This window comes from Ovis canadensis, chromosome 15 (assembly GCF_042477335.2).
Source record: "Ovis canadensis isolate MfBH-ARS-UI-01 breed Bighorn chromosome 15, ARS-UI_OviCan_v2, whole genome shotgun sequence".
Taxonomy (NCBI): Eukaryota; Metazoa; Chordata; class Mammalia; order Artiodactyla; family Bovidae; genus Ovis; species Ovis canadensis.
Window position 1 is genome coordinate 28,058,481 of NC_091259.1, and position 24,018 is coordinate 28,082,498.

At 35.4% G+C, this 24,018-nt stretch overlaps 1 protein-coding gene across 1 annotated transcript in view; it reads right to left on the reverse strand.

The window, feature by feature from the left end:
- The window catches only part of RDX (radixin), a 104,202-nt gene that overhangs the window by 11,451 nt on the left and 68,733 nt on the right, over window positions 1–24,018 (reverse strand). The window contains exons 11-14 of the mRNA XM_069554974.1: window positions 22,831–22,991; window positions 20,872–20,964; window positions 14,657–14,893; window positions 13,580–13,740 (exon numbers count right to left, since the gene is read on the reverse strand). Coding sequence (XP_069411075.1) covers window positions 13,580–13,740; window positions 14,657–14,893; window positions 20,872–20,964; window positions 22,831–22,991 — 652 coding nt within the window. The remainder of the gene's footprint in view (window positions 1–13,579; window positions 13,741–14,656; window positions 14,894–20,871; window positions 20,965–22,830; window positions 22,992–24,018) is intronic.

A 24,018-nucleotide genomic window follows, 5' to 3' on the forward strand; every position in this document is an offset into this window, starting at 1 on the left:
TATTAATATAGATCTGTTGCTTTCATAGGTCAAAGATGGCTGAATATTGTCAATTTTTCATGACCCAATCTAATACAATTTACAAATTTTAAATTATTCTGCATGTGTGTTTCATGTTTTACCATAGAAAGTAAGCCCATTGATAAGGATCTAGTCTTTTTCACTATTATATTCTTGGTGACTAGTATGTACATAGTACCTGGAAGGTACCAGGCACTAAAATATTCAGGTGAATAAATGCAAGGGCTCCTCCAAAAAAGTTCCTTAGTAGCTCCAGAACATACATAAAAGCCATCTTAACCTGTCCTCAGGTCCCTAGAAGTAACCCAGGTGAACTTTCCTAACCCACAGCCCAAGGCAGTTCTACTGTCTAGCCCCTCCTCAACTCTAGAGCTGGCTTTAGTCCCAGACTTCATCAGCCTCTGCTTACACAGCTGACGCCCCTGGTTTTAGCATTGGAAATTACTCTTAAGGTACAATTTTTTCCTTAACCCATGGGTAAACCAGCCTTGAGAATACCACTGGACATCCACATTCCATGGGGTCACAAGCAGTCGGACAGAAATTAGCGACTGAACAAACAGGTAGTTTCAGCATACCCCTTGTCTGGAGGTTTTTGCACACATAACGCCTGCTATCTGGATGGCCCTCCTAGCTTTGCCTCTCACCCCAAACCACAGACTAACTCATCCTGAAAGACTTGGTTTAGGAATCATCTCCTCCAGGGAGCCTTCCACCAAGATTAGATGCCTTCCTTCTAGGCTCCCAGAATTCATCCACCCCCATTCATTTAATAAAAATACACACACATATATATGGAAATGTAAAAATATATGTATAGTACATTGGATAGTAAGTGCTACATAGAGAAGTAGTTAAAAGACATAGGTACGGAATACTGGGGCAAAGTGCAATTTTAAATAGGGTGGTAAAGGGAAGGCCACACTGAGGTGACCTTGAAGCAAAATCCTGGAAGTGGTAAGGAAGTGCATCGTAAAAATATCTGGGGGAAAAAAGTCATTCTGGACCGAGGTAAACAGGAGCACTGGCTAGTTTAGAAGATAACACTGAAGCCAGTTGACCTCAACTCAGTGAGAACAGGGAAATCAGCAGATGAGGTCTGAGAGTGACAAGCGATCAGATCCTGGGCTCTGAATGGCCTCTGAGAGGGATATTGCTTTCACTGAGATGGAAAAGGTCTGGGGGTTATTTGGGCGTGACAGGATCTGACTTACCTTTCCAAGGCTACTGTCTTCACAGACTGTAAAAGAGCAAGAGAGGACTCCAGAAAGCCCATCAGAAGGCTCCAACAACACTACAAGCAATCCTGGTCTGTGGGACGGGCTGACAGCTGTGGAGGGTGTATGAATGGTTATTTTTAAAATGTATTTTTGAATGTTGGGCCGACAGGTTGGTGATTAGATTGGGTGTGGATTAAGAGAAGAAAAGAAGAATCGCATTACAGTCAAGGTTTGGGCCAGATCCACTGAAAGGAGGGCCGGGGAAGCAGAAGGCTAAGGCAGTAACAAGTGGGCGGGGGGAGGAGGAGGGAGACCTCAAATTTGGTTTGAGGTAACAAGTTTGAGATGCCTATTAGATATCAAAGTGGAAATATCAGGTAAATAGTTAGACACACATGTCTGGAGCACAAGGGAGAGGGTTTCGGCTAGAGACTTTTTAGCATACAGATGGTATCTCAAGCAACAACAGGGCATGAGGTCACTAAGATAGCCAAGTACTGAAGACAGGGCAGGCCTGGGCCCTGGTACACTCCAGCATTCAGAGGTTGAGATTCCCTGAACCTCACTTATTCAAACACACACATTATTTTCTAGCAGTAGATCACAAACTCTTCATGCTCAGGACAAACCGTCTATTTTATCTCTACAGACTTAGTACAGGGCCTGGCACACACTCAATAAACTTATGCTGAGCAATACCTTGTTCATGGGGTTACAAAGAGTTGGACATGACTGAGCAACTGAACTGAACTGAACCTTCTAAAGAGAATCACAAAGTCCTTAAAAGGCAAACAGAAGACAGAAAAAAATAGAACCCATAGGACCGAGGGAGGTACAAATACTAATACAACACTGACAGATGAACAAAAAATATTATGAAAAACAAAAATGGCATAATAAATGCCTTTAATATACCAGGCTGCAAACAAAATATTCCATGTATATTATTATAGTCAATGCTCATAGTCAGTAGTACTCCCATATAACAGATGGAGAAACTGAGGCTCAAAATGGCTGAGTGGCTGTAATACAAACCCTGATGAAATTCACTACATTGTGCTGCTTCCCATCTATCTATTTCAGACACTCTAAGTGCCAAGCAGACTGCCTGTTTATCTAACCTGATCTGGACTGGTAACATCTGGATCTATGTATCTACTGTAAAAAAACAAAACTGCTGCTGAAAAAGTAAGAGAATCTGGGAAAGAATCCTGCACCCCTAGAAAGGGGATAACCATGGGCTAGGAAGTCTCTATGTTGACTTGACTAAACATTTCTAAGCATGCCTGTAACCTACGCAAAAACAGAACTCAGCAGCTGGAAGAGCAATAGAAAGATGGCAACTACTACAGACTGAGGACCTAGACTTCATGAGCCTCTCTGGTATTAGCTTAGAATTTACTGTGACTCTAAGGGAATCGGAAGAGAGGCAGACTGCAAACCATTAACATCACTGTTTCTTCTAATCAACATGAAATATCATTAGCACTTTGAAACTAATCTAGGCTGTATCCCCCTAAAACATTTGGGGTCCAAGAAAATCACTTAACCAAAAGTCTACAGGTACAAGAGCAATATTTAATCTGAAAAGTAAAGTCTGAAATCAAAGGACGTTTTCCTGAAGTCAGAAAGGAAGATCACATAAATAGTAGGATGAATTAAGTTGATCTATTCTTAAAAACCAAAGAAAACTTTGACACTCTATGAAATACTTTTGCCTCTGCTTGGTGTCACGGTCAAGTGCTTTGTCTGCAATTATCTGACCTTGCCATTTTTCATTTTAATAGAAGTAAGCAAATGAAAACTCTACACTGAAGAAATGGTGGCACTCAAAGGAAATTAAAAACCAAAAAGCTAACCAAGCTACCTTTAGAAAATCCTACCCTACTCATTTGCTGCTTTTTTCTTTAAATAACATTTTCTGATTATAAAATTTGAAGAAGTCAGAGGAGTTTTATATACTGGCTGATCTTTTACCCTTTGGTCCTCAAAAGTGCAAAGACCATTACAGCCATCTCACCTTTTAAACCTGAAATACAGAAATCCAACTTATGAAATGGAAAAGTGTCTACTTTTCTTATAAAGATGCTTCTATAAGCACATATTACTACTTACATTTTTAAAATGTAAAAAGTGCACCTATGTCATTTGAGTAAACCAAAACAACCTCCTGTATTTTAGGAATATCTAAATCTTATATAAACTTACCTCATCCACACTGACTATGACACAATATCTTAAACAGGATAAAATGCAAGCAGTGTTTGCACCAGAATACATGGCAGTACTGTTTATAAAACAAAGTATTAGTAAAAATATAAGTTTTCATAAGGGGCATCCACATAATTAAATACTGTGGTATTTTTGTACTTCTATGTAATGATTTCCAAATTACACCATTCAGTGAAAGAAACGCAAACTATGTATACAGAATGCTATACCTCATGTAAACAAGAAGTATATAACATATGCAAGCTTCTGTATGTATAGGTAATTTCCAGGAGGTGTAAGTTGGAAAAAAATATTGGGTTTGCCAAAAGCTCATTCGGGTTTTTCCATAACATCTCATGGAAAAATCTGAACTTTCTGGCCAACCCAATAGTTAACTTTGGGGAGAGCTGCAAGACTAGAGGACAGAGGGAAGTAAGCTTAACTTTTTTGTATTACCTTATTTCTACCTACTGACTTCAGTTTCATGGTTACATATTTTTTTAAATTTTAATGATTTAACCAAGTTCTTTAAAAATGAGACTTAGTCATAAAGTAGTTAAGTATGACCTAAAGCACCTTTACAAAGGCAATTTCAACACGTGATAATAAAGACAATGAAAAATGTATGTCTTTAATAGTTATAACTTAATAGCTACTTTCCTAGATTTTAAAATTTTCTTTATGCATAGCTCAAAATTCTTTTAATAAAAAAGAGAGGGAATCTGGCAATAATAATTATTTTAATGATTAAAATAATCTCAAAAAAAGTAACCAAAAATCCTTCAATACTCCAGTTTTCTGAGGCTTAGCTGTGATACAAACTGTTGCTATATATGGATATTTACAAAAATCAACACAAACAATTAACCGGTGTTTGAGAAGGAAATTCTACCTGTACTGTTTGGGGTAATGGATATCCTGATATTTACTTAAAGTAAAAAAATAATTTATAGTAAAAAAAAAAATGGTAAACTTAGTGGAAAGTTAAGTAAGTAATTAGCAAAAGGGCTATAAGAAAACTGAATATTAAATTATATTTCAATACTGGCTATTCTAACATAAACCATTATTATTCAGTAAACTCTACTATAAGAAAACCAGATACACTGCTATTAAAGAAAATGCAATTATTTAGTGGCAGAGAATCCAGTTAATATTAGGACGCCTACTCAGTGATTAATTTAGAACTCTGATGCTCCCCAGTAGCTTGAATTTTACAAATGAAGGAAAATTTTCCCAGTCTCATTAATCAAGTCAATATCATGTTTCTTTGTATACTAATCATAATAACCTCTCATTTTAACTCCTGAACATCTTATCTCAACTTCTCTTCTGATTTTTTTACTTTCTATACCTTAATTTGAGTTCATGTCTCAAGTTCATGTCTACAGTTTCCTTGACACTGTCACAGGGTCAAATCTGTCTCATCTACCAGGGCTTTGCATAAATAGCAACTGCTCTGTAAATCACTGGAAGAATGACTGCCTCTATGAATGAATATGCATGTATATATTAATCTTATTACTTAATGGAAGAAAATCCATGCCTCCTAGTTTTCCATTCATCTTTCCTTTCATAATACCATTAAACTGAAAGCCTCTTAAAATTTCTAATGCCCAAGAACGAACACATAATGGCTCAAAAATAGGTAGTGGAGAACATTTTCCTACTTCTGTACATCACATCAGTAATCTATAGAAGGCATACTGGCTTCCAGTCTTCCTAATGCTTGATAATATTCCCCAAACGTTAATGCCAACAATCTGCTCTAAAAAGGAAATTACTTTTCCAATGGATGTATCTTCTATACATTGATAAAAAGCCTTTGATACAGCCTATGTGCCCCCCCCCCATTCATTATATTCTTAAAGCATCAAGTATACTGAAATGTAATGTGGCCCAGCACATTAAACTGTAAATAACATACATGGTTAGGTTCTGGGTTCTAATTCAGGTTTTCTACTGTTTGCTACTCTAGTTTTTACACAATGAAGGTATTCACAATGTATTTTTAGAATACAAGTAAACTGCTAAATAAAAGTGATTTGATTTTGCCCCCAATCAACAAAAATATTTTTCAACATTTTTAGTTTTTAAATATTTTAGAAAATTAATCAAAGTGAAAGTCCTAAGAAACTAAAATGTGTGATCATGTAGTACATTTGCAAATTACTAATGAAATAATTTAAAAGAAAGCAAACATATTCATCAGATTATGATTTCCTGTTACATATATTTTGTCTTAAAAAGTACTCTTAAAACACAAATTAAAAAGCTTCAAACATCTACATTTCATCTCTATACCAATGATAAATCAACATATTTTAAAGTTAGTAAGGTGGGGGGGCAACCATCCACCTATAACTCAGATTACCAAAAGAACATACACTTATATTCAGAATTGTATGGCCTAAAAATTGAGAAGTATTATTAAAATTATCTGGGGAAAATAAGCAAAAATAAGGGGGGAAAAAACAAACATATCATTTGGGCATAAGCATATGAATCCAAAAAAAAAAAAAATCTTCAGAAATTTCCAAATTAATTTGTTCAAAGTTGTCACAGCCAGTGAAAAATTATGTATGTATATTGAGATAATCCTCATTGAGTTGTGTTTCGATATATATACTCCCTTCATAATTATCTGAAAGAACTTTTTCCTGGACCCCTTAAAACCTATTTGAAAAAACCTTCAAGTTTCTTCCAGTCACTACATTATTAGTCATTATCGAGCAGAAAGGATATTGATAGAACTGCTGTAGGCACACTTTGCAGAAAGTTTTTCAACTATAAACAATTCTTAATAATTCAAAAGTATATGGATATTAACATTTGGTCAACACATGCCAATGAAACAATGAGTCTGGAATCTAAACGTCTGTATCTGAACCTAGTGAAATGCTCCAAAACAGACATCTGATTTGGAACTATGAAATCGCTTATAAAACTAGAGCGTAACAGAGTGCAACGACTTGTAATTAGAACTCAGAATCTAGTCTATTTGTTCTTGGGTGTTCTTAGTTTCCAGCTCTTTTTTTGTCCCACTAAAGAACCCATTCTTAAAAGCTCAGGGATAAAATGGAGGTCTTAACTGTCCTCAGAAGATGTTATTTGGAAAACAAACGGAAGGAAAAAGATTACCACATATAGCAAACATGAGAGCAAATTACATCTAAATGTTTCCTTTAAACACTCAGAAGGTAGTAATACCATTCATTTCCATGACCACAGCCTTTCTGCAGGCTAATTACACTATAGCCCTTTCTAGTCCATTGTATAGAGCAGCATGAATTTTCCTTTGGAGCAAAGTTCAGTTATTATTCCCTTCTGTAACTGCATTCCCAAAGGCACCAGATGTCTTCAAATCAAACTAAACCACCTCAGCGAAGGATTAAAGCCCCCATTAATTCCTGACTCAACCTTCCCCAGCTTTACCATCCTGCAGTCAGAACACAGGAAACTACATTTTCTATTCCAGTTGTAACAGTCTACTTTTCATCTCTCTAGACTTTGACCACTCTACATAATCTCTCTTCTGTCTCATTAATAGTTCCTTCATTAAAAGGTATTTTTTCCTCTTAAAAAAACACAAGACTAAAGCACAAGAAACAAAAGAAAAATAAATTAAATTTCATCAAAATTAAAAATGCTTGTGCATCAAAGAAGACTATTGATAGAATAAAAAGGCAACTCACAGAATGGGAAAATTATCTGCACTCATATATCTGGTAATAGGCTAACATCCACAACGTATAAAGAACTTCTATAATTCAACAAGTTTAAAATGGTAAAAACATGAATATACATTTCAGCAAACAAGATACAAATGGTCCATAAGCGTAAGAGAAGACGTTCAACACCAGAGAAATGCATCATAAGGAAATTAAAGTCAAAATCAAAATGAGATACCACTCCATCTACTTGGATTGCTATTAGCAAAAGCAACATGAAAGGGATTTCCCTGGCTGTCTAGTGGTTAGAACTCAGCACTTTCACTGCTGTGGCCTGGGTTCAATTCCTGGTTGGGAAACTAAGATTCCGCAAGCAGAGTGGCCAAATAAAATAAAATAAAATAAAATAACAACTGTTGGTTGAGGATGTGGAGAAACTGGAACTCTTATGCATTGCCAGTGGGAATATAAAATAGTGTAGTTGCTGAGAAAGACAGTATTGGCAAATTTCTTAAAGAATTAAACACAGAATTACCACATGATTCAGCAATTACATTCCTGGGTATATACTCAAGAACTAAAAGTAGGAACTCAAACAGATATCTGTACACTAATGTACATAGCAGCACTGTTCACAACAGTAAAAATGCAGAAATAATCCAAATGTCCATTAACTTAATAATGAATGGATAAGGGAAATGTGGTATATGTGTACAATGGAATATTACTTAGCCTTGAAAAAGAATAAAACTTTGATATGTCCTACAATACAGATGAACCTTAAAAATATGCTAAGTGAAATAATTTAGATACAAAAGGATAAATATAGGAGTCAGCCCAATTATATGAGGTACCTAGAATTGTCAAATTCAAAAACACAGAAATTAGGATAATGATCACCAGACACTGGGAAGAGGGAGGAATGGGAAGTTAGTATTTAATGGATAGAGAGAGTCTGTTAGGGCTGATGAAAAGCTCTGGAGATGGGATAGTGGTGATGTGTGGTTACACAACAATATGAATACCCTTAATGTCAACACTTGAAAATTGTTAAAATGGTAAATCTTATACTTTAATACAATAAAGTAATGAAGATTCAGCTGAAATCTAACTCTACTAACCTTCTCAGTATTGAACAGATTACTATACTGACTGGTTGTCAACTGGGTATAAAATGAGTCTTTTTATAAAGTTAGAAAAACTTTTTAAATTAGGCACTTTATTTTTTTAGAGTATCTTTAAACATTGATCAGTGTTTAAAATTTGACCTATAAAATGAAAATTAAGTCATTTATCAGAGAACAACCATACTTAAGAAACTGGACTGTATATTCTTATTCTCTACCAGTTGCTCATTTTCCTCTACTGCTCTTCTTTATGTTGTAGTCGTCTCCTTCATCACACAGTGTATCTTTTTATCCAAATCAGCTAACATTTAAAAGCAAATAATTACATAAATGGAATGATGGTATATAAAACTAAAATGCTACATCTGAATTACACAGACTTTAGAGTATAAACAAAAGGAAAGAGAGGAAGGGGTAGTGTTGCCCTATGAGCTTAAGACATTCTTGCATTTCTAGGTTTATAAAACATCTTTTTAAGTTGCATACACTATAATACAGTGCTAGAAGGCTTCGATATAATAAATCCATATTTTATCAAAAGGAATTTCTCCAAGGATTATTACATAAATCTCAGAAATTCTGATCCTATGTTACCACTAAGAACATGGACATATGGCTATATAGACTTAATTGAACAACACCAGTCAACTACTTTTAAGAGCAAACTCAGTGACATGCATAATTATCAAAGCAAACCTAAATTTTAAAAATGTTCATCAAATAAAACTGAACAATTAAAACAGTAATAAATTACAAGGATGGAAGCAACTGACTAGATATAAGCACGGAGGAATCTGGGCATACAAATACCATGAATCAATAAAATGGTGTTGCCATCTTAAAAGAAATTTAGTATTGTAACAGATTATTGCAAATGATCCAAGAGCTAAGATAAATATTTGAGGTTTCACACTTTAAGATAGTCCAAAACAATGGGTTACAGTCATTCTAATCATACTTCTATACTCTAGAATATACAACATACTGAATAAAAGTGTATTGGCTAAATGTGTATGTGTCCTAAGTTACCTCAGTTTGTGGGGAGAAGAAGGGCGTTTAAGAACCCGGAACTGTTTAGTAGCTAGGGAACTCCATAGCCAAACATAAGTTTGAATTTAAAGACATGCCATGGGGTAATTATCTCAGTCATATCTTTAACCCTAAAATTCTGTAAGAAATAATAAAGAATATTTCAACTCCTAAGGCAGCATGAAAGTGACAGTCACTTTTGCAACCCCATGGACTATATAGTCCATGGAATTCTCCAGATCAGAATACTGGAGTGGTTAGCTATTCCCTTCTCCAGGGGATCTTCCCGACCCAGGTATCAAACCCAGGTCTCCCGCATTTCCAGTGGATTCTTTACCAGCTGAGCCACAAGGCAAGCCCAAGAATACTGGAGTGGGTGGCCTATCCCTTTTCTAGCACATCTTCCCAATCCAGGGATCAAACTGGGGTTTCCTGCATTGCAGGTGGATTCTCTACCAATTGAGCTATCAGGGAATCCCCTAAAGCAGCGTACGTAACCTCAAATCAGAAAACTTCTGTTATCACAGTTTAAGGGAGTTTGAAACATTGAGGCAGCAAAGCAAGAAGTCATCATCTTTCCAGGGGGAAAATGGTAGCTCTTAAAATCACTAAGATGGAGACATTAAGAAATAGGTCTACTAGGAAAAAAGGGGAGTTAAAATTAACTGGAAAAGCCAGGGATGAGAAGGTGACAGGCTTTAATATATGGCAGGCCAATTTTTCCTTGCTAACAGTGTAATACATGAGGAGTCATTATTGCCTTGACAGTTTATGAAGTTATGCTATCTGCTGAATCCATAGTGCTTTTAAAATGTAGTAGAGTATTTGTCATTCTACATGATAAACCACACAGGACTATTTAATAGACTATCTCCTAATTAAAAAAAAAAAAAAAAGGAATGAAGTACAGAATAGGAAAAGTTAAAGTTATATTTAGAACAAATAAGAGAGAACTACCAGTGTAGTTCCATATTTAATGTTTCCCCTTATTACAGACAGATACCAAAGCTCTGGTTTACTAATCAGTTCAGTAAATTAATGCTAAAGGCAATAATCCCTATACTTTAAAGTTTTAGATTTCAAAAAGACTAATTACTTTTATTATGCATGCATACATACATAAAATGGGATGCTCTGGGGCCTAAAAAATCTTTTTATCTTTAATTCTAAAAATATCACCAATCAACAGGTGGTAAGAGCTGAGACAGAAAGTAATGGTATTTTTAATCATAACATTGGAACTCTTTTCTAATGATAACCAGGAGTGAGTTCTAATCAGTCTAAAATAACTTCCTAAGTGCTAATTCTAGTTCTAAGAGATAAACTCTACTCAGATAAAAAGCAAAATCTTGTAACACAAAATTCCCCTTTCTTTTCTAACAGAGTCAGAATAAAGAGATCACTACCTGTTTTTGAGAGCAGAAATAATAAAGTGACAAAATATTATTATAAACTGAGAAGACACCTGGCTTTTATTTTTCTTAGATTTATCACTTGTTTCTTTAGGAATAATCTTTATGATTTTTAAGAAGCACTTAGTATATAGCTCTTTAAAGAAAACTAACATTTTAATAGTGAGATTAATCAATGACAATGAAACTGTTTCTTCCTTAGGAAAACTACACACTCACTATACAGTAAGAGCAATGACTAGAAATCTTATATGATATTCAATTAGGAAGAGGGCTGATCTTTAATAATTTAACTTCTCCAGAAAATTAACAATCACTATTACTTCCATACCAAAAGATATATTATTTTAGGGAAAGAGTAAATGTATGAAGATTTTAAACTTTTTCCTATTCACTTCTCATCTTAAAAATATAATAATTTACAGATTAGAAATTATAATTTTCAGGAAATATATATAAGAAGTCCATGTTAAATAACAACAGTGAACTGTGAAGGCATGAGCTTTTGTCACTTTATTGTTAATCAATGAATGTTATCCAAAATTATAGATGTAATGTAACTTAATTATACAACACAAAATTATGCTAATGGGAAAAGCCTGTTGGAATTTACCAAATACTCATTAATATATTTTTACATTGCTATATGAACATGTGCTTCTCAACTGCTAATAATAAAAGTTATAATTGGTTTAATGAAAACCCATATTGCAAATAGTTGTTCCTGTTTAGAAAAATTCACACAGCTTTAAAAATGGATTAAATCCATTTTAATCCTAATCTACAAATAGATTATAAACAGCAAATATAACTGGTAATTTTTCAACACTGATATCAAACTGAAGTAGGAATGGTAGTGCACACAATTCAAAATGAAGCAAATTAATAAAAACCCAATAGAAATCCAAATTTTCACCTATTATGGCAACTGTTTAATGCTCTGAAGTGAACACACGCTTTACACCATGAATAGCAGGGCTCACCATCTACTCCTCTCCTGTGCTACAAGGAGAAACATCCTCTTCCACCGTGTTTTGAAGGATGTGCACAACCACTGTACAACAGTCACTTCAAGGTTAACCAGTTACTTATTTGTCCTACTAAGTCCAAAAAAATATATTAAATGCAACCTTTCCTTTTCATAATGTCTGCCCAGATTAATCCTTTTAAAGTCAGCAAAATCAAAAAAGCACAAGAGATACTTTCAGACACAACTTAAATCTACTGTGCATGAAAAATGTCTAACAAAATGGCAATTTTAATAGATAAATGTAAATTTGAACGCATAATACCAGATGGAAAGTAGCTGAACCACACAGAGAAAACAAGGCTTTCCTTATCTTCAAATCTAGATGTTTTACAGTAAAGAAAATGTTAGAACATGTGACTATTCAACATCTTTTAAACTGGAAAGATTTCTTCGTAAAACATTAATGAAATTAATATAACCTAAAATTATAATTTCTAAAACACAATTAGCTAATAGAATTTAAGTATCTTTAGAGATTGAAAAAAATAAGCACAATGATTTAGAAACCAAATATGCTAAAATGATTATGTAATAATTACATCAAGAATGAAGGTACAGACATTCGTCATATGCTACAAGGGCAACCTCTCTCTCATCCATTCACACACACATACACACTTCCTCAGACATACAACACCCTTCCAGAAGACAGTATACCAGTGAGAGCTTACAATTTTAATACAAATCAGAGTCCCACAGTTCAGTTCAACAAAAAGGCAGTTAAAATTTAGCACTCTTAAGATATTCTGAAGGAAAAAGAAATCTCAAAAATATTCCTTTATGATGGAAAGTATCTCTATGTGTTATAAAGCATACAGCTTACACATTTCACTGTGTTTGAACGACCAGTCACTGCAGGTATAGTAGTGAGGTAGTATTACTGTCCCTTTCTCGGGACTGATGTTTTCATACGCTGCCCTTCCAGAGAGGTCCAGGGTTTTTTTTTAATGATGACAATCAATTACCAACAAATGTATAATTTCTTTTATTAAATATCTGTTTTTCTAAACCAATCTATGAAATATTTCGGAGACAACTGTCATTTGCAGTAGTGTTTCATCAATAAACTTTCCTAGGGAACCACTTACTACCTGCTGTCTATACCTTTGTGAAATCAGTGGGCAAAGAAAACCAAAGGATGACAGGAGATGAAACACCAATCAATCCAGCTGTCAAAGAGGACTGCAATTTTAAAAAACCCAATAATGTTTTAAATTGAGCTTTAAAAAATTAACCACAAGCTGTACACTACACTATTTATTAAACTTTCTAATCCTTTTCATGATTCATAGCCATCTTCTACACAATAATCAAAGACTTTTCACCTATGCTTATTTTAATCATTGCCAATGATTCAAACATGCAGTGCTATGGTTAGAGGGCATATTAAGGTATGAAAAGTACACACTGAGAAAAGGAGAATGAGAGAGAATCTGGAAATATATGCAGCTAAAATATGGGAAGAGAAGGAAAGAGTGCTCTACCTAAACACTCATTAAGTCACCATCATCCTGTAAAATGTACAAAGTGCTTAAATCATACACACACATTTGTCAGACATGATAATTAGTGTTAATCCTCAACAGAAAAGAAAAAAAAAGAAAATGAAAAATGTGAAAAAGGAGGTGATGGAGCACTGTTCTTCATTCCCTGGCCCAAAAGAAAAAGAAAATCAAGCATGGTATCACACTGCCTTAATGCTGAAAAGCTCCCCTTAAATGTCTTTTAGCCACCACAGTCAAACTGGTGTAAGTGCTTTGGCAAGGTGGGATGTATTCCATCACATCCGCAAAGGCCTGCTTTTCTCTGTTGGTGGTTCAGCTTATGAAGAACATGTATGCAAAATAACAGCTCTCACATTGCTTCAAACTCATCAATACGTTGCTTTGTATTGCCTTGCCGAATCTGTCGCAGAGTCTTGTACTTATCACGGCCTGCTTTAACATTCTCAGCATGAAGAACATCATTTTGTGTTTTCTTGGTTTCATCTCTGGCTTGGGCTAATTCTGAACTTAATGCCTGTTTAAAAAATAAAGAGTATGACTATTATTCTTTTCTTAGATTTAAAAAAAAATCTATGGAAAAGGTTTAAAGACAAAAATACATATATAACACATCTTTGACTCTGTACTATATTAACATTTCCACTGTGAAATCTTTTTCTTTAAGTTGTTTGTGTGTTTTACTTTTAGTAATGGTGTGGGGGATAGTGGTTAGAAAGGAATATCCATGGCCTTTCATTTCTATACTCTGCAACTATGATTTGTGTGTTATTCTAAATTTCCTTAACCTTCTCATCTAATACCTGAAATGACTTAAAAAGGTTCAATGTAGCCATTATGGTTTGTGTTACCGTAAGATCTAAAATCTATACCATGAGAGAAACTTTCTCCAAAAGGATAATATTACCACTATCACCTCATTTTTCATATTAATATTTAAAATTTCACAATTTAAAAATTAGAGAACTTATTTTAGCAAGTTCTCCAATGGGCATAATACTACTAAAATTTACTATTTTGACCTAATTATGCATTTAATAAGCTGATCTTTTGCCATTATAAAATTTGAACAAAAAATTTAGATTCTGTAATGTTTTACAGGTAGTCTTTTAAATTATCATTGCTTTATATGTATACTGTTTAAAGACAAAGTTTGCTTCTTAAACACAGTATTAACATTAGGTTAAAAGTTATAATTAAATAATAACTTACTAATTAAGGTCTCTACACAAGGCTAACAAACATCTGGTAACAAGGACATACAACGGAAAAAATAATATGCCTGTAGGCCAAGCATTTACAAACCAACCACAAGGCCAGCTAGAGCCAAACGCTTCCAAAAATCAAGTATTCCTTTTTAGTAAGTTTGATTTAACAAATGGGGGAAATGCAAACTATATTTAAATGCGCATACAAACTGCAAATTTAAATACCTGAAGTTGCTTTTTAACACGTTCATTTTTCTGTGTTTCTGTCACACGTTCCTCCTCACTTCTATGGTTCATCACCCCATCATTTGATAACTCAGCGCTAGCCTCAGCATTATTCTCATCATGCTCATCGTGTTCATTTTCTGTCGGAGGAATGACTGGTGGTGGCGGAGGCGGGGCAGACATCACAGTCTTTAACTCTTCTTTGGTCTTTTCCAAGTCTTCCTGGGCTGCAAAAGCCTAAACAGAAAAAATAAGCTTATCAGCAACTTACCTTGAAAACTAGTAATTAAAAGAATCAAGTCATCCTTTCTTTCTATATGTCAAGATAATAAAAACAAGCCCCAGTGACAGAAGCTTATTTTCAGAATTAAAGACACCACTGTGCAAATCCTAATAAAACTGTTAATTCTAGCAAGGATTATCAATTGCTGCTAAAATTGTACAAATGAGAAAATGGATATAGGTACAATGACAAAGAAATTCACATGTTATAGATACATTTTAGCTATGATAAAATATAATCAGACATGGGAAGAATAAGACTGTTATTACTCTAATCCCATGATCAATTAAAATAACTAATGGTGGGCCAATCAGATATTAAGTGTCTTCTGATATAATGCAACAGGAAATATCGAACATCACCAACTGTCTGAGTAATTATACCGTGCTGGGTTGCCTGGAAAAGTCCTGGTGTATTATTAACAACACTCCTTTACACTCTCAAAAAGTGTTCCAGTTTGGATAGTAAATTATATGAAAATTTCACTTATAAGGCATCATAGCCAGAAACTTTTAACTTGAATCCTTCAAGCTTTTAGATTTATCTTTCAGCTTACAAGAATACTGAAGGAAAAAAGACAAGCTGAATGACATCATAAGGAAACTAGAAAAATAAAGAAGGAAGGACAATGTGGATCCTTTTAATAAATCAGTATCACAAAAAGAAGAACTGCCCTACTAAAAGAGACAGAGCAAACAGATGCAATGCAAAGTCCTACTCTGGACACTGGCTTGGCAAATTAGCGCAAATAGACTTTTTGGGTGAACTCTGAATACTGTGTGCTCAGAAATATACCCACGCATATATGGTTAATTAACTTACAACAAAGCAGCCAAGAATATAGATTAGGGAAGGGAAACTAGACAGCCACATGCAAAAGGATGAAGCTGGACGCCTACTGTACACACGACAGAGAAGTATCAACCCAACACGGATCAAAAAACTTGAACACAGGACCTGAAACCATAAAACTTTTCAAGAAAATATAGACAGTAAGTGCCTTGATATAGGTCTTGGTGATAAATTTTTGGATTTAACACCAAAAGCAAAAGCAATACAAACAAAAACAAACAAGTGGGACAACTTTAAACCAAAAGGCTTTGCAAAGCAATATATATTTATCTATATCTATATATACATACACACATACATATAGATATATCAAGAATATGAAGAGGCAAGATACAAAATGGGAGAAAATATATGTGAATTATAGGTCTGATAAGGTGTTAATACCCAAAATATGTGAAGAATTCATACATCTCAACAGAAAAAAAAAAAAACCAACCCTAATAGTATTTTTTTTTAATGAGCAAATGATATAAACAGACATTTTTTCTAAAGAAGACAGAGATGGCCAACAGGCACACAGAAAGATATTCAACTTCATTAATCATCAGGGAAATGCAAATCAAAACCACAATGAGATAACACATCATACCTGTAAGAATGGCTACTATCAAAAAGACAAGAAAATAATTAGTGTTGGTAGGATGCGGAAAAAAGGGAACACTTGTTCACCTTCACTGGGAATGTAAACTAGAGTAGCCACTGTGGAAAAGAGTATGAAGATCCCTTAAAAAATTTAAAACAGAACTACTATATATAATCCAGCTATTCTACTTCTAAGTACTTATCCACAGGAACAAAACGCTAACTCAAAAAGATACATGCATACCCTCAATATGTTCACTGCAGCTTTATTTACACAACAGCCAAGATAGGGAAGAAACCTAAGTGTCCAATATTGTATTGCTGTTCTTTCATCACTAAGTCGTGTCTGGCTCTTTGCAACCCCATGGACGGAAGCTTGCAAGACTCCTCACTCCTCTGTCTGTAGGAGTGTCCATGCAAGAATTACTGGAGTGGGTTGCCATTTCCTTCTCCAGGGTATCTTCCTAACCCAAGGATTAAACCCAAGTCTCCTGCATTGAGGGCAGATTCTTTATTGCTGAGCCACCACGGAAGTCCCCATACAATGCAAATATAAATATAAAGACAATATGTTCAAATATTAAGATTTTGGATTTCCAAAATCTTAAGATATTGGATTTCCATCCAGTACACATATACAGTGGAATATTATTCAGCTATAAAAAGAAAATATTGCCATTTGCAACAACACAGATGGACCTTGAGGGTATTATGCCAAGTAACATAAGTCACACAGAGAAACTAAATTACCTCACTTATATGTGGAATCTAAAAAATAAAAAAACACACAAAACAAAACAACTGAGCTTACGGATACAAAGAACAGACCAATGGTTACCAGAAACAAAAGTGGAAGAGGAATGGGAGAAGGGAATCAAAAAGTAGAAACTCCCATGTATAGAATAAATGAGTCATGGGGATATAATGTACAGCATTATATGGACTAACATGGACTATAGTTAATAATATACTCTATATTTCACAGGTGCTAAGAAATCAAATCTTAAAAGTTTACATTACAAGATGAAAATTTCTGTAGCTATATGATGATGGATGTTAATAAGACTTACCATGATGATCATTTCACAACAGATACAAATACCGAACCATATTATACACCTGAAAATACATTATATGTCAATTATATCTAAATGGAAAACTTTTGAATATAGTCTAAGATGAGATGAAAACTGACTCAAATGGAACAGTATGTACAGCATGAGCTCACTCTGGACATACAACTGTACTGCTGTTGTTCAGTCACCAAGTCATGTCTAACTTTTTGCAACTCCATGGGCTGCAGCACACCAGGTTTCCTTGTCCCTCACTATCTCCCAGAGTTTGCCCAAGTTCATGTCCATTGCATCGGTGATACCATCCAACCATCTCATCCTCTGTCACCCTTTTCTCCTGCCTCCAATCTTTGCATGCATTCTGGGTCTTTTCCAATGAGTTGGCTTTTTGCATCAGGTGGCCAAAATACTGGAGCTTCAGCTTCAGCATCAGTCCTTCCTATGAATATTCAGGGTTGATTTCCTCTAAGATTGACCGGCTTGATCTCCTTGCTGTCCAAGGGACTCTCAAGAGTCTTCTTCAGCATGACAGTGCAAAAGCATCAGAGTTCAAAAGCATCAATTCTTCAGCAATACCAATGTATATGTATACACATACATACATTCAATATGTCAGCAAATTTGGAAAACTCAGCAGTGGCCACAGGACTGGAAAAGGTCAGTTTTCATTACAATCCCAAAGAAGGGCAATGACAAAGAATGTATAAACTACCACACAACTGCACTCATTACACATGCTAGCAAAGTAATGCTCAAAATCCTTCAAGCTAGGCTTCAGCAGTACATGAACCAAGAACTTCCAGATATACAAGCTGGGTTTCAAAAAGGCAGAGGAACTAGAGATCAAACTGCCAACATTAACTGGATCATGGAGAAAGCAAAAGAATTCCAGAAAAATATCTACTTCTGTTTCATTGACTATGCTAAAGCCTTTGATTGTGTGTATCATAACAAACTGAAAAATTCTTGGAGATGGGAATACCAGATCACCTTACCTGTCTACTGAGAAACCTGTATGCAGGACAAGAAGTTAGAACCACACATGGAACAACGGACTGGTTCAAAATTGGGAAAGGAGTACAACAAGGCTGTATACTGTCACCCTGCTTATTTTAACTTGTATGCAGCACATATCATGTGAAATGCCAGGCTGGATGAATCACAAGCTGGAATCAAGACTGCCAGAGAAATATCAACAACCTCAGATATGCAGATGACACCACTCTAATGGCAGAAAATGAAGAGGAACTAAAGAGCCTCATATAGAGGGTGAGAGAGGAGAGTGAAAAAGCTGGCTTAAAACTCAACATTTAAGAAACTAAGATCATGGCATCCAGTTCCATCACTTCATGGCAAACAGAAGGTGAAAAAATGGAAGCAGAGACAGAGTTTATTTTCTTGGGCTCCAAAATCCCTGGGGATGATGACTGCAGCCATGAAATTAAGATGCCTAGCTTTCTGGAAGGAGAGCTATGAGAAACCTAGACAGCATATTAAAAAACAGAGATATCATTTTGTCAACAAAGGTCTGTGTAGTCAGTTATGATTTTTCCAGTAGTCATGTACAGATGTCAGAGTTGAACCATAAAGAAAGTTGACAGCTGTAGAACTGATGCTTTCAAATTGTGGTGCTGGAGAAGATCCTGCAAGTCCAGCAAGGAGATCAAACCTGAATATTCATTGCAAGGGCTGATGCTGAAGCTCCAATACTCTGGGCACCTGATGGGAATAGCCAACTCATTGGAAAGCCCATGATGCTGGGAAAGACCGAGGGCAGAAGGAGAAGGGGACAGCACAGGATGAGATAGTTAGATAGCATCACCGATTCAATGGACATGAACTGAAGCAAATTCCCGGAAATAGGGGAGGGGAGAGGAGTCTAGCATGCTGCAGTCCATGGGGTTGCAAAGCATCGGGGCAAAACTCAGTGACTCAACACCACCACCACACATATGCACATAGGAAAAGATCCTGGAAGGATATGCACTGCGATGTTAAAATACTGATCCTAGTTTGTGGGACTGTGATTTTTTTTTTACATGCATTTTCTGATTTCTATAATTCACAGGATGTGTTTCTGTGATACATTATTTTTATAAGTTTATGTGTCCCTGAAGTTCATCAATCATTCCTAAGAGGGATACAATTCTAATAAAGGAAGAGTTAACATAAGTTAACAGTGCTTTCACTTTTGTGGAGTTCTATGTACATATATGGGCTTCCCACGTTGCCTGCCAATGCAGGAGATGTGAGTTCAATCTCTGAGTCTGGAAGATGCCCTGAAGAAGGAAATAGCAACCCACTCCAGTATTCTTGCCTGGGGAATCCCATGGACAGCGGAGCCTGGAAGGCTACCATCCATGGGGTCACAAAAGAGTCAGACACGACTTAGCAACTAAACAACAACATGTACATATATACATAACTCTCAATATAAAAAACTCTCCTATGAAACCCAAAGTGCTACAAAGAAAATTTAAGAGTGAAAGAAAACCATTTTAGCTAATAAGTACATGTTGTTGTAGAAAAGTCACAGAATTATATACCTTTGAGTGTAAAAAATAATTATTATAGTTTCATTTAAAAGTTTAAAGTCTGAATTAAATCCTACCTTATATTCCCCACCCTTCCAAGTAAAGCCTAATTTTTCACATTTTTTGCCATTTCAGACAACAGTGGTTTCACATACTTAGGAACTCCGAAATATCAGTATCATTTTGATTACATTCTTCTAATTCAACCTTATAGCCAATCAATTGGTTGCCATGCCCCTTTGAGTCTATCAAAAAATGTCCTTCAACAATTCCTGTCCCTCTCTTTTCTCAATGCCACATCCTTAGTGAGTCATTAGCTTGTAAGTAATCCTGCCCACTATCGTAATCCATCCATCATTCTGACTGCTAAGCTGTTTTTATAAAACCATGCTTCATCATGTTACAAATGTGTTTTGAAATCTTCAGAGCCCAAAGTCTACAGATACTTCCCAACATCTTTCCTCTGAGCAGGGCGTTTACTTAAAGCCTTTCACAGCTTAATGACTTCTCTAACTTTCTAGCCTCAACTCTCAAAGTTCCTGAAATCAGATTCTTCCTATGCTCATTCAATTCCTACAATCTGGAATGACTATCTCTTCAGTCCCCATCTTTTCTACCCCCAAACTGAATGTCATTCAAGAGCCAGCTTAAACTTTTAAGGGTGGGTGTCCCCAACACCTGCCTCATTCCTAAAGAAACTAACACTTCTGTGTTCTCAAAGTACTTATTAGCTTTTATCACTAGATTAATATTAAACTACAATATGTACACATTCACACAGTGGTCTCTCTTCCCCTCTAAATCATGACTGTATCTTAATCTCTATAAGTTCAGCATATGCTGGGTACAAAATAGGTGTTCGGTAAATGACAGTGATGAACAAATGATTACTTTGTGTTGCCACTCAGTAGCCTCCTCTTCCTTTTTCTTCTTGGCTTCCTCTAGAAGTGCAATCTTGGCAGTGAATTCGGCAAGTTCTGCTGCCTAAAATAAATGAAACAATTGCCAATACTAAAAAAACATAACAGAGTTTCAATAATTTAAGTCAAAAAAGCTTTAATACACATGAACTGTTTTTTTCTTTTTTGGCCACGTCATGTGGCTTTTAAGATTTTAGTTTCCCCACCAAGGACAGAACCCACGCCCACTGCAATGAAAGTGCAAAGTCCTAACCACTGGATTGCCAGGGAATTCCAACATGGACTCTTTTTATATGTTTCTCATAGAGCCTTCTGTTTAAAAATCTTGTTTGTATTATAAGCTCATAAGGAGACAAAGTGAGACTTTTTTATTATTCTATATACACAAAGTTACTCCTGTTTTCATAATAAGAACCTAGGAGCTACTTTTTAACTTCTGTCAATAAAATATTTGCTAATGCTTACAGAAGGAAAAAAAAGAAAAAACTTTATATAATGCTTTTTATAGCACTTTGTCAAATAATCTCATTTGACTCCTTATTAGATCAAAGGGAGGGATCTGAGGCTCAGAAAGACCCAAAGACATACAGAAAGGAAATGCCTAAACCAATATTTAAATTCCAATTCTTGTAGGTGTCATGCATACTCATCATTTGCAGGTCTAGTAAATACACACAAAAAAATCCAATCATGACCCATCTTATAGTTAACTTATGATTATCTTATAAAATTTAGAATATACATAATGGCAATTTATCTAAAGCAAAACATGCCAGTAGCTTATATAAAATCTAAGGGATCAGAATCCTTTGTTAGCTACAAGCTCTATGTATCTTTTACGGTTTTATTTCTAGGTTTCTTTTTAAAAGAAGAAATAAACAGTTTAGGCTCATTTCTGAACTCTGTCATTAAGTTACTTGGATCTTTGGTTTGCTTTAAAGAAAGTATAGTATACCCAATTTTACAGAAGTTTTTTCTTTCTTTCTTTTCTTTTTTTCAGTTTCCATTATCTGAACTTATTTTCTTATTAGTCCTCATTGGCAAACAAAATTTTTACTGTTGATTTTGGGTACAACACACTTCTGGCAGTGGCGGCACAATATTGATCATTTATTTATTACAGTAAATAAATACTGCAACCTCCAAACTGTCTATTTTTACACTTATACTACCTTTATGATGACAGGTATTCCTGTCTGAATACAGAAAATGGTTCATTAACTTCATGGTTTTCATGTTTCTTTGTTGTTCTACTTACTGCTTTAAAATACATTCAAATAAAAAGGTATTTGAATGTATTTTAGGAGTTCATGTTTCAGCTTCCCTGGTGGCTCAGCTGGTAAAGAATCTACCTGCAATGAAGGAGATCTGGGTTCAATCCCAGGGCTGGGAAGATTCCCTGGAGAAAGGAATGGCTACCTACTCCAGTATTCTGGCCTGGAGAATTCCATGGACTGGATAGTCCATGAGATCATGAAGAGTCAGACACGACTGAATGACTTTCACTTTCACAAAGATATATGTCTTTGCAGTGAGTGCACATATACCATAGCAAGGAGAGCTGAAAACACATTTAACCAACACCTTTGTGTTCAGAGGGCTTTGTGTTCAGGTGGCTCAGTAATGAAGGAGTCCACCTGCCAGGCAGGAGACAAGGGAGATGCGCCAGTTCAACCCCTGGGTCGGGAAGATCCCTTGGAGGAGGAGATGGCAACCCACTCCAGTATTCTTGCCTGGAGAATCCCATAGACAGAGGAGCCAGGCAGGTTATAGTCCAAAGGGTCGCAAAGAGCTGGACATGATTGAGCTACTGAGTATGGGACGATGCATTTGTGTTCACAGAATATACAGTCTGAAATTGTGGGACAGATTTTATCCATGCTTTTGCCTGAATTTTTCTTTTTCCCCAATAGAACTCAGGTCCCCTTACCAGCTGCTCCTGATTCTTCATCTGGTCAGCAGCCTGTTTCGCTAGAGCAGACTTGGCCTCTTCAGCAGCTCGACGCTCCTTTTCAAGCCTTTCTGCCTCTTCTTTGGCTCGTTTTCGTTCCTGGTCCAATTCTAGAGCTTTTCGAGTCTGTTCTTCCAGTTCTGTCAAATATATATATCCCCCAAAACAATGATTAATTCTAATTTTCTCATTATGAAAAGAAGCTGAAACAGTAGCAAGGAATATAATCTGTAAAGTTTTTAAAAATTAGCACATCTTTAAATGAACATACACCTCGTTTTTAACTTGAAAAAGGCCTAATACATTTTAAAACTCTATTTACACTCCAAAAATGCAAAGAAATGAAAATTCTTTATAACTCAAGTTCTACCCTAACTCTAGAAACATATTCTTTATTTTATTTTTTAAAAATATTCTCTCCAAAAGAGAACCCTCCTACACTGTTGGTGGGAATGTAAAAACTGGTACAGCTACTATGGAGAACAGTTTGGAAGTTTCTCAAAAAACTAAAAACAGAACTATCATATGACCCCAAAATCCCACTCCTGGGCATATACCAAGAGAAAGCCATAATTTAAAAATATATATGCCCCCCCAATGTTCGCTGCAGCACTATTTACAACAGCCAAGACACAGAAGCAACCTAAATGTCCACAGACAGAGGAATGGATAGAGAAGACGTGGTACATCCACACAATGAAATATTACTCGGCCATCAAAAGAACAAAATAATACCATCTGCAGCAATATGGTGGACCAGAGACTGTCGGACTGAGTGACGTTAAGTCAGAGAAAAACACATATCATATGATATTGCTTATATGTGGAATCTAAACAAAAGGGTACAAACAAACATATTTCCAAAACAGAAGTAAACTCACAGATGTAGAAAACAAACTTATGGTTACCAGGGGATGGGGGTGGAGGGAGGTATTGGGACTGACATATACATACTATTATACATAAAACAGATAAATAAGAACTTGCGGTATAGCACAGGGTACTCAATTCAATACTGTGTAATGGACTATATGTTAAAAAGAATCTTTAAGAACAAAAAGAGGGGATATATGTATAACTGATTCACTCTGCAATACACCTAAAACTAACATAACACTGTAAATCAATTGCAATTCAATGAAAATTCAAAAAAAAACAAATGCTCTC